This window comes from Carassius auratus, chromosome 14 (assembly GCF_003368295.1).
Source record: "Carassius auratus strain Wakin chromosome 14, ASM336829v1, whole genome shotgun sequence".
NCBI lineage: Eukaryota > Metazoa > Chordata > Actinopteri > Cypriniformes > Cyprinidae > Carassius > Carassius auratus.
In genome coordinates, this window is record NC_039256.1 from 28,312,506 (window position 1) to 28,324,811 (window position 12,306).

General features: G+C 40.2%; 1 protein-coding gene across 7 annotated transcripts in view; it reads left to right on the forward strand.

Moving 5' to 3' along the window:
• Positions 1–12,306, forward strand: part of LOC113114230 (zinc finger protein 827-like) — a 70,615-nt gene that overhangs the window by 48,212 nt on the left and 10,097 nt on the right. For all 7 annotated transcript variants that reach the window (XR_003293690.1, XR_003293691.1, XM_026281073.1 and 4 more), the window contains exons 6-10: positions 2,266–2,502; positions 4,256–4,310; positions 4,397–4,497; positions 9,253–9,390; positions 10,144–10,482. Coding sequence is in view for 5 of the 7 variants with exons in the window: in XM_026281073.1 (XP_026136858.1) it covers positions 2,266–2,502; positions 4,256–4,310; positions 4,397–4,497; positions 9,253–9,390; positions 10,144–10,482 (870 nt within the window). In the remaining 2 variants the exon portion in view is untranslated. The remainder of the gene's footprint in view (positions 1–2,265; positions 2,503–4,255; positions 4,311–4,396; positions 4,498–9,252; positions 9,391–10,143; positions 10,483–12,306) is intronic.

Consider the following 12,306-nt stretch of genomic DNA (forward strand, 5'->3'; position numbering starts at 1 on the left):
GAGCAGATGGCTAAACAGATAGTTGCCACTGGTCAGCCTCGGTTTAACCTCCATGCAGTTTCAGTGTGTGTGTGTGTGTGTTTGTTTGTATTTTCCATTCAGTATTTGCTCATTTATGTACTCATGATAATTTGCATATCTAACACACTGGCTATTTTAGATGCTTTCAAAACACTGCTGATTAGGGTTGCACTCTCTTCCTAATAGTGACTCGCTCTCTACATCATTCTTTTTTACGTACATGTGTACAAATGCATTTGAAAGCAGTTACTGACGTCACTGAACCCAAGGCGAGAGTGCATTGCTCTGTGTGTGTGTGTGTGTTATGAGACTGCTTGTCCCCTAAATGACCCCAGCCCTCAATCTGGCTGCAAGCACTTTATTAAAGGGATTAACGGACTAGTGGTTGTCAGTGTCCCCATGTGCCATTGCCTCCTCCAGCTCCTGACACCTGGGCACACTGCTGACCCCCATCCCTAGCCCCCAAACACACACACACACACGCACACACACACACTCAGTCACTGTAAACATACACTGTACTCACACATAATCTAGGTCAGACCCAGACAACAACACTCCAACAGACCCTGCCCAATAACGCTCACTGTTAATGGGAGGGGCGGAGGTCACCCGGCCTACCCACAATCTCCTGCTCCCTCGTCTCTGGCCAGGCTAAATTCATATGATTACACCCCCTCGGCCTCCCTCCCTAGATGTCTGATCAAGCATGGTCACCCTTGAGAGGCATATGCCATCTACCACTCATCTGTATATACTGTGAGACGTCCGATCTGATAAGAGGAGCAAGCTAAACGTTTTTTTACCCTCCTTTTTTCTCCAGTCTAAACGTAGGGAGCTTTTTTATATCAGAAGGGCAGAGTGAGTTTACAAGAGCAGGTTTTCATTAAAAGAACTCTGGCGTTCCTATGAGCTTACTGACTGTCTGTCTTTGTTGTCCTGTCGTGGCGCTTGGATGTTTTTTTAGACTAACCATAGAAAGTTCTTGAAACCTTTGGAAGTTTTTAAATGTACTGTCAGGTCCAACCCTTTCTTTCATGTTCTGCTTTATACTACAGCATTGTATAACTGCAAATATTCTCGCCAACTAACTGGATTATTCTGTGTTTGGTTTTTGTTTGATTGGCACAAATGGGATCTTCTGGTACACTTTTATTTTATTTTTTTTAAGATGGACTAGGAATTTATTGTATTCGGACGAGGTATTTGTTGTACTCTTTCTTTTTGAGTTTGGCCTTTGGAGCAGTGAGTAAGAAAAAAACATTCTGAGTCATTTTGACCAGATTTCAACCCCCCCCCCCCTTTTTTTAAGCCAAATTATAGACATCTGCTTCAACTTTAACCGCCTTTGGTAACAGCCTTATCTCAATGATGCCCTTGTCTCTGTAGAAGTTTAAAACTCAAATGAGTCACAAAACAGACAACCAGGCTCAAATTTAAATATGTTGCACATGACAGTGAGTTGACGTCTGTGCTTCCTTTGGCCAGGGGGCTTATGGGTTAGAAAATCGTGCTTCTTGGTTTTGCACAATGTAGAAAGAAAATGTGGGTTACTACCAGGTCCAATTCGAGAGAGCCCCACCCCCAGAACACAGAACATAAAATGAGGCCATAACATAAAAAAAAAAAAAAAACATACTGATTAATAAAGAGAAGTGATTTGCCATATGACAATTAAAAAAAAAAAAAAAGAAATTTAAGTAAGTGTTAGATGATGGCAGAGATATACTAAATGCACAAATATGATGCACACTACCATTCACAATACTTTTGGGTCAGTCTTTTTTTTTAATGTATTTATTTATTAACTTATTTCTTAAAAATTAATACTTTTATTCAGTAACAATGCACTAAATTGATGAAAAGTGAGAGTAAATAGGGTTTGTGGCGCTCAGTTTCTCTCACTTTCATTCAGAACAGTAACTTTTTTCAAGGATCATCCGGAGGCATCCGAGCACCTTCGCCTCAGGACTGCCTCTGACGATCACATACACAAATGACACCACTCTAGTCTTGATTCAGACATGTTCAAACCATTGGGGCAGTGACCAGATATACTCATGACGATGGCCTCTTATGCGAAAAGCTTTCATTATTAAAATATATTTGCCAGAAGCAGATATTTTACACTTATGTTTAGAAGTTTGTTGAAATCTCTATCTTAAGAATGCACAGCTAGTTAGAATCAGTGTTATAAATGTTGATTACAAATGGATTAACATTAACTTTAATTGACATTTTCAGAGAATAACAAAGAAGCTTGCCACCAGAACGTCATAGTGAAGGCGGAGCCTATGGAAGTGGACCCGCCCTTAGAATTGTCCCCACCCTCTTCTCATCGACTGGGCTTCAGCACTTCAGGGGCATGTGAGAAGAAGGAACCAATGGTCCTCCCAGATCCTTTGCCCCGCCCCCAGAATGACCTCTTCTCGCAGGACATATCAGTCAAAATGGCCTCTGAGCTGCTTTTCAAACTGTCTGGTAAGTCCCTTTGACAGAAGAAACAAAAACTGTCCGTTTAAATAAAACGTCTCCGCTGCGACAGTCTTGAGCTTTTCTTCTTCATCATCTTCTCTGATTGCTGCACTGACACACCAGAGAGTGGAGGGATATTTGTGGTGTTAAACGATGGCAGGATTGAGCTTTCCTTCCAAGAGTGTTCTGAGGATTAACAGAGACAAACCTGCCCCCAGCGCTCCTCACTGCCAGCTACGGCTCTCTTTAAATGCCATCTAGCACCTCGGAAGCCTATCACACACACACACACACACACACATATTTATATATATATATATATATCTGTACGCCAACCTCACACGCACACCATTTGCATCCTCCCACCTCCCCCCCTACCCCATGGGAGTGGTGTGTAGCTGCACAGTGTGTATGTATAACCCCTCAACCCTCGACTCCCTCAGATTGTTCTCAAACATTCTGGCTCAAGCACACTCGGTTGCACACACTTCCCTTGTCTCTCTCTTTTCTCTCTCTCTCTCTCTCTCCCCCTCTTGCTCCTGTGCAGCATCGTCATGGCAACGCAGAGAGCCCTTCCATCCTCTGTGAGCTGTGTGACCGAGAGGGTGTCAGGGAGAGGGGGCTTAGGAAGTGCCACCCAGGGAGCAAGGTCATTACCAGACCACCAGAAGAGAGAAAGACAGGCAGATAGACAGACAGGCATGAGACACTGTTCTCTTTTGCCCTCTGTTTTTTTTTTAAGATTCTGAAAGCAGTTTGGCAAAACACGGTTTAAAAATCTAACCACTGCAATCCCTGCAGAAAACACTGTCTGAAGTCAGAATGCATGGCAGAATTATTTTCTTATTTAGTACTTTTATCCTAGTTTTCCAGTAGAAATATGTAACGTAAATTTACGAGTAAAAGTCTGTCATATATTTTGAATTGCATTTATTAAATTATAATATTTATTCAAATGCGTTATGCATTTTCCTACTCCATTGTCAAAGAGCAAACTCAATCAATTTTGCACGATTTTTTACTTAAAACAAGAAAACATACTATTCGACAGCAAGAAGAAAAAAAAAACGTAAAAAATATAAAAAAATGTATATATTTTCTGAAATATTATTTACTCAATTTTATGTTATTATTTTTTACTGGAAAACAAGAATTCCATTCGATTAATTCCATTCTGGCTGGTTTATGCTGGTCTAGCTGCTGGAAAAGCACAATCACAAAATTATCTAAAACTAGTTAATTGCATGACTATATATATATATATATATATATATATATATATATATATATATATATTATATGTATATAATTCTTTTTTTTTTCTTTTTTCTTTTTCATTATTGTTGCATTTATTGCATTGCATTTATTAGAAATGATTGAGTTTTAGAAATTAACTTTAAAGTGGGAAAAACTATTTTATAGTAGTTAAAGTAAGCCTGATCTTGCATTTAGCAGGATTACCAGAATTATCGAGTTTGGCAAATTGATTTTAAAAGGGGGAAAACATTTTTACAGCATTTTTGGAAAATCTGGATCTTGCAGAACAGCATTCTAATCTACCACCATGCAAAACACTATACATGCTGCACACCGGCAACAGTTGTCTTTTTATCAGCAATGGATTAATGGTCAGCTTTATTAATGAATAGTTCTACTAACAAATAATTGCCTTATTACACCTACAGGTGGCAAATGATTTTTGTAGGTACAACACAAAAACAAGCCTATTTTTTAACTCCATTGTGTCTTTCTTTTTCAGAAAAAGTAAGTAAAGCTAACGAAAACAAAGACAATGCATCGTTCAGTATACACAGGTGCGTTTACTGTTGTGCGCTTATTATGCTGCCAGGATATAGGGAATCACATTTATTGAATCTAATTGTAGCTTGTGATTTTCCAGCCCTTACCTGGACGACCGCTTTAGACAATCACCTTTCAGCACGCGCTCCAAGAGCTCTTCCCCAGCTGAAGCTGGATCTTCAAGCAGGGTTACCCAGCAAGGTAAGACTATCTCCTCTTCACCAGCCAAGATCCTTTACTCACATTCAGCATCCATTAAGACACACCTGTAATAAATATTCTTTACTGTTCTAAGCCATTTACTGTGTTTCATTATTTTTAATATAAACAAAACAGCGCATATTATACGATTTGTTCGTAAGGTATGTTTTGGTGCTTTAATGTGAGGAATATCCCACATGCAAATTGCGACACGCTTCGGGAGAAAAAAAAAAAACTTTAATTATTTGTCTGTCTCAGACATCACTCATGATCAGATTGTAGTTCATACAATTCAATGTATGCACTATAATCATGTTCCTTTCAAAGGTACTGTCCAAATACAGGTCATTTTTATACGGATGTGGTATTCATTTTGGACCCTGCTCACATCTACGTACATCTATGTATACAAGCCTAGCCTCTCATCTAATGCGAGGCTACAGAGGCCCCTCACACTCCCACCCAGCTTTGAGACCACTGCACTGGGCAGCTGGCACTCCCTGCTTCCCTCTACTGGCCCCTCTGGCAAAGGGTAATTAGTTTGCGCTGGCCTGGCCCGATTCCCTACACCAGTTAATGAAAAAATGATTGGGTTTTACGTGTCCAGGGTGCAAGAAAGTTAATTCACTACACACTCAGACATGCGTTCGTTCTTCCGCAGACACAAAGCGGACGTACAAAAAAATCACACAAGAGAAGCCATGACCCTTATCTACCTTTTTTCATTTCTCTCTCTTTCTCTTTCAAATTCTTTCTCTTACTCCAAGTGTCTAACTCCTTCTGACCCGGTGTGGGTAGTAACTCCCACTCCTTAGTTAAGACAAAGAGCTCTAATTTTTTATTTTTAACAGCAAAATCAGTGGGTGAAAAACGATGAATTGCTTTAAAATAGTTCTGTGTTTATGCCGAAAATCATTTCTGTATAAAAATGCTTTTATGTAGTACTTGGCTGCATCAGATGAATGGCATTGCCTGCTTTTACATCAAATTTTTATATGTTCCACTTAATTGCATGAGAATACTCAAGTTCATTGTGTCATCCTTTGTGTGTTCGGTGTGTGTGTGTGTGTGTAACACTCCTCTTCTATCCTTGCCTCTTGCCCCGGGTTATCTTCAGCATCATTGTGGAGGTTGTCTCTTCTCTCTCTAATAACGCTAATTAAACTATTAACCACTTCAAGGCATTGATGTAGATGCTCTAGTGTCTCAATTAAGTGTCAGTGCCTCATTTTATTGTTGCAGGGTCGTGAACTTTGTATATTTTGACCCCAAGACACTAGATAGTTATAAATAAATATAAATCTATAATCATTAACTCACCTGGAATATAAAAGAAGATACTTCAAACAACATTTTAGTCCATTCTGTGAAAGTCGGTGGGGTCCAAATAAACAATTGACCTTTGTGTATTTACAAAAAAAAAATCTATTTTTAGATATTTTACCATGTATTTCTGTGATGGCAGAGCTGAATTTTCAGCAGCCATTAATCCAGTCTTCAGTGTCACATGATCCTTCAATAATCATGCTAATATCTTTCAGAATAAATACAAATAAAATCTTGCTGACCCCATGACCCCAAAATTTGTAACTGTTTTTTTGTTGTTGCTGTTGTTGTTTGTTTTCAGCAGAAAAAAGTAAGTCATACAGGTTTTGCATGAGGTTGAGTAAAATCTCTTTAGGTTTGTTAAGGACCCTTATGAAACAAAAAATATATTGCAGTATATTGGAAAATATAATGTAATATATTAGGCATATATTCTTATATATATTAATTTTTTCCAATATATTGAAAGCAGCAATCATTTGTATATTTTGCAATATATTATATAATATATGTATCATCAATGTATTATATAATATTATTAAATATATTCAAATGAAAATAATATATTACAATATATCACAATATATTTTAAGAAATATTTTGGTAAATACATTTTCCTTTCGTAAGGGGAGCCTGGTTCTGAAAGCACCACTTATATTGGTTCCCAATGATGCAACTCTTTTCAGTAGGAGAGGTGAGAGAGGTGCATCAACAACAAGAAAATGAATGTATTAGGGCATAGTCATAAGCATTGCACAGGCATTTGTTCACTCATGTCCCCCACTGAGGCATTGTGGGAAGGTGCCATCTTTTCCCTGGCAGTCCCCAGGCTCTGTGTCACACCAGAGCTGTCGGCACCACATCACAGCGCACTGCCGCTGAGTGGGACGTGAGTCAGACACACAGGTTCATATGAGCGGTGTGACTCAGTGGAACCGTGGGCCCCGGGGTGACGAGGCTGATTCTGGGCCCTGTGTCTGATTGTGTGTTGCCTTTTCTAAACTCACACATAGACTGAAGCAGAGGGCAAAACACCCACTGTAGTTTTAATTAAAGCTCTTATGCAGTGCAGGTCAGTGTGGGGGACGGCTGGGAGATGGCACACACATGGCACCCTTGTTTAATTATGCGGTTTAGCGATGCTAATTCATGCTGATAGTGTGGCACTACTAATCAAGTTGAGTCTTTAAGATTCTAATATGGTCAAAACATCGTCCAGTTATAGTAAGTCTGATATCAATTGGTGCTTAAAGGTGCAGTGGTATAAGGTCTATATTTTGTTATTTTGTTTTCTCTTTTTTGGCAAATGAATCACAAATGGCCGCTTAGGGAGACGGAGGGAGTTTTTAAATCACAAATGAACGAGAGAAAAAAGCCTTTTTGCACTTCCTTCAAATGTGGATATCTAAAATCCTGCTTGTTTTATGGAATCCAAAAAAAAAATCTTATGTTAGTAAGCTATTTTTTCTTTTATCTGTTGCGGTTAGAGTGTCTCGCTTTCACCTGTCTTCTCCTCCAACACGACTCTGTGCGACATCGGTAGCAGTCATCTTTTTTTCCTGAAATATTTCTCATCAGATTCTTTCAAGGATAAATGATCTGAGCTAAACTATTCACATTACTTTAGTGGAGGACTGTACTGTATCTCAACAATAGTCTCATTTGTGTCTGTTTTCTAAATCTTTTTAAAAGAAACATCTGAGAAAAAGTTGTTACAGCAATAAAAGTTTCTTCTGGGTCATAATTTCCCCACTTCTCCCCCTGTTGGCTTAAAACCGAAGTAATGTGCCTCGCTTTTGAGAAGTAAGTAATACATCAGCAGTAAAATGGAGCAGGCAAGCAAGACATCACTTATCCTTATGTCTTTTAAAATAATGATGGATTTCAGAACTTACCACAGGATAGATTGCTTACATTAGTTTTAACAGCTGCTCTAGGACCAATAAAAACCTTGGCATCTCTGTGCATGATAACAATGAAATTGACACCCTGACATTAGATTGCCCTGTGGACTAGATTTAACTAAAACCGTTGATGGAGTTTGAGGAGTAAAGGGGCACTTTTAGCATCATTCCCTGTGACTTCTTGAGGAAGCGTACCGACAAGTCACTTGGGCCACTTTGAGACACTATTTCCGTCACGAATTTGGGGTTTGGTCTCTGGCAGAAGATACGAGCATCCCCATGAAAATGTCCTTCAGGTCTTGCGTCCAAGGCCAGTGCATCTGCTCTTTAATTGCCACCATTAAATTCTCTCTGATATGCCAAAAAAGAAAAAGGAAAATGTTGTTTCTCCCCAACCACTTGCCCCCCTTTTCCTGGCCATGCCCCCATCAATCCTGAGGCTGTATTACTTATGACAGCATTTGTAAAAAATGTGCCTATTTATGAGCAAACCACAAGGGACAGGCACACATGCTGCATATCCAAAAAGCCCCTTGAATGTTTATTGAACGGATCAAATGCTGTGGTACATGCACAATAAAAAATACAAATAAAAAACTCAAGTCATTGATATGACCTACAAACCCAAAACATGCAACATCTCTGAATGCCTTGACATGATTAAAACCCTTTCAGTTGCAAACCGCATGCTTTTTTTAAATGTATTTTTTAAAATAAGTTTACATATTTCTGTTCCATTTTGGCTTGTAAAGAAACATTGCTTAACATTAGGCAACCTCTCTTGTTTTGTACAGAATTATGGCCAGGCGTTCATATTGCACCATACATCTATTTGAAGGGGCTGTGTTACATGATGACGGAATTTCTCTTTGGTTTATATATTTATTTATCTATTCATTTATTTATCTCTCTCTGCCTCCTTCCGGAGAGAGAGAAAGAAGGCATGGTGCTGCATTTTAATTTGACGCCGAGTCAACCACCTTCATCAGAAGGTTAATTCAGACACTCTCCTCCACTCGTGTGGCATGCTGCCTCTCTCTCTCTCTCTCTCTCTCTCTCTCTTTCTCCCCCTCTCTTGCTCTTCTAATGAAAGGTGAAAAAGGAGCACACAGTCCAATGTCAAGATAAAAAACACCATGTTGGCTACCTGATCTGGATGTGTAGACTCATGAACATATTTTCCAACACAGTGACTGACCTCTTGCCAACCTCCATGTCTCCTGGTTCCTCTGTTGTACCTGCAATTAGTAGTTCCCATGTGTCACAAGAATATAATATGTCAAGAATTCAGACAAATTCGTCTAAGGAAGTAAATGTTCTGATGTAGTATGTATATTGTAATCTCAAGGATGTCTAGAGCAATCACAACAAGTTATTTTAACTAAAACATTACAAGATTGCAAACTGGAATGTGAAAAAATGAGTCACTTGAGCAATAGTCTGGTCTGACAAGCAGAGTGGTACAAACAGGGAAACCTCTCAGTGCTGTTGTACAATATCTGATTATTATTTTTGATGTATCCAGATCCAGAGAAGGTGAGTAGTGAGCCAGGGAATGGACTGGCCCAATGGAGACTCAACGAACAGCTCTTTCCCTGCCCTGTATGTGGCAAAGTGTTTGGTCGCCAACAGACTCTCTCCAGACATCTCTCCCTTCACACAGGTGAGAATACATGCTCTCAAACAACATTCAACCAGTTTGGCTATGCCGGTTAACCAACTAAACCAGCAAAAATTTTCTGCTCCGCCTTCTATGTTGGTGTTTTCAGCAGAACTGTTCAAGTGAACACTATAGTATTACATTTACACATACATCCATAATCACAACTACAATGTTAAATTACCTGGGTAACAGCTTTTACCAGTTGACCAGGTTAAGGTCATCTGCTGGTTCAAACAGTTACTGAAAAGCAAGCTTTGTTGAATGCTATATGTTCAATTGTGCACATACATGTCCAATAACATGGTATGTTGTCATTAGGACAAGTAATTCCTTAAGTAAATAAGGTTCACTGGACTAGATTACCCTTCCTTTAAACAGATTAGGCTACTGATTACTCCTGGTGGGTAAATTACCTAAGTGATTACTAAACTGTAAAGAAGGAACCTCTCCAAGCACTAAGCTCACCTGGAGCACAGCACAACCATGATCAGCCTCATCTGATTGTTGGACAGTCGCGTCCCGCAGGTCTCTGAAGACCATCGATTTGCTGTTTGATTCAAATGCATCTCAGTCTGGACTAGAAAACAAATTAATAAATATAAAGTCCTGTAGGAACGGTGAGCCTCAAGGGTAGAGATCTTCTGATCTCAGAATAGCCAGGAGGAGACGGGCCACCTTATAAACATCTTCTATCAACAGAAGAGTCTATTGTTTGTTTGCTTTCTAATTGCTCTCTTTTGTTTGTCTCTGCAGAAGAGAGGAAGTATAAGTGTCATTTGTGTCCGTACGCGGCTAAGTGCCGAGCCAACCTCAACCAGCACCTCACCATCCACTCAGTCAAACTGGTGAACACAGATGCCGAGCAGATTGTTACCGCTGTTACCAATGAAGGCCAAGAGCTCAAAAACTGCCCCTACTACTACAGCTGCCACGTCTGCGGCTTCCAGACAGAGTTTAACGCTCAGTTTGTCAGTCATATGTCTCTTCATGTAGACAAAGAGCAGTGGATGTTCTCTCTCTGCTGTAGCACCTGTGAGTATGTGGGTGTGGACGAGGCCGAGATGAAAGCTCACATCGGTGCAGGGCACGCAGGTAAGATCTCACCGTTCTTACATTTAACACATTACCCGTTGAAATATTGAGTTTCAAATGCTGGTGTGTGCACTTAACTACCGTATTTTTCGGACTATAAGTCGCACCTGAGTATAAGTCGCATCAGTCCAAAAATATGTCATGATGAGGAAAAAAACATATATAAGTCGCACTGGACTATAAGTCGCATTTATTTAGAAACAAGAACCAAGAGAAAACATTACCATCTCCAGCCGCGAGAGGGCGCTCTATGCTGCTCAGTGCTCCCGTAGACTCTCACTGAAAACATAGAGCGCCCTCTTGCGGCCGGAGACGGTAATGTTTTATCTTAGTTCATTTCTCTTGGTTCATTTCTCTCGGTTCATGTCAAATCAATTTTGATAAATAAGTCGCACCTGACTATAAGTCGCAGGACCAGCCAAAATATGAAAAAAAGTGTGACTTATAGTCTGGAAATTACAGTAGTTAAGATAGCATGACTATCTTGGTCAACCAGCTTCTCCAGAAAGACTATGCTGGTTAAATTTTGTGGGTATATTGTGCCAGTGCTGGTTCCCCAGCTAGACTAACACAATTAGATTTTACTCTGTAGACCTGGAGTGTCTGGAGCGTTTTATATTTTGAGATATTTTATTGTGTTTCTATTTACTCTATTTAACAAGATTGTGGCCTTTTAGCATCTCAAAATCTCAAAATCTGTTTGTCAGTTTGCAAGAAGTTGGGCTGAGGCAGGACTACCTATATAACCTAACACTGAACATGGTGTGAAGGAAATGAGGGGTAGGAGTGATTGGGAATCCTGTTTTACTGTAGCCAACAACATTTCAATGGAAAGGAGCTAAAGACTGCTTGCTAAATGTTGTTATATGACATCATACCATTGAATCGCAGAAACGAAATAATGTCTGTCCAAGAAAGATTTAGATTTGCTTGATTTTTCGCTAGGCAATTTTCACTAAAGGGGGTCAGAAGAGGCATAAAGCCTGGTGACTAAGTCAACTGGTTCGAAAAGTTCCATTTGGTGGCGCTAGTGATGCAGAAATCACACCGCTAAGGTCTGAATCACTGGGTGGATGTTGTTGACACAGAAACTCACCAGGGTTATTATAGACAAACACCTCAATCTTCAGGTTGTGCGTAGGGTTCATTTTGAGTTGCTCATGGAACTGACTGAGGGTTCACCATTTGAGTGGGTGTGTGAGTTTATATATAACTGCAAGGCCTGGTGTTATTAGACCCAAGGAGGCAGAAAAATCGATATCCCTAGTCACTCACAACTACCCATCCAAGTAGCCCAACACCGCCATGTCTCCCACACTCACCCTCACGCCGCGGAGCTCGAGTCTATTTCTACTTGAGCTCAAAGAGTGACAGCAAAAGAACAAGTTGGTTCGTCAACTGCGATTTAGCGCCCTGCCTGAGATTTGCCGGCTTTGGGTCATCGCCTACCAGCCTGCACTTCTTTGTCTCCTGCTTAGTGAGAGTAGCGGCTATCATCGAGGTGCTTTGCTTTACACTGCAGGTGTACGGATAAACCTGGACGTTAATTCATCCTGATATTTCGACCACATCCACCTCGTACAGTAGCCTCATAGAGGCCGTCAAGTTCACTCACAGAGATGAAGTCCTTCTCTTCACAAAGCGCATCTGTATTCAAAGATGTCATTCCAGCTGACAAAAGATTAAACATGACCACCTACTCTGCATTCTACATGCGTTCTTTCAAAAGAACCTCAGTCTCAACATGTGAGCATGTGCGTGTGAGAGCTGGTATCGGCCATTTCGTGAGCTCTGAGAGCCCCAGGGTAGAGCCGTGGCCTGAGA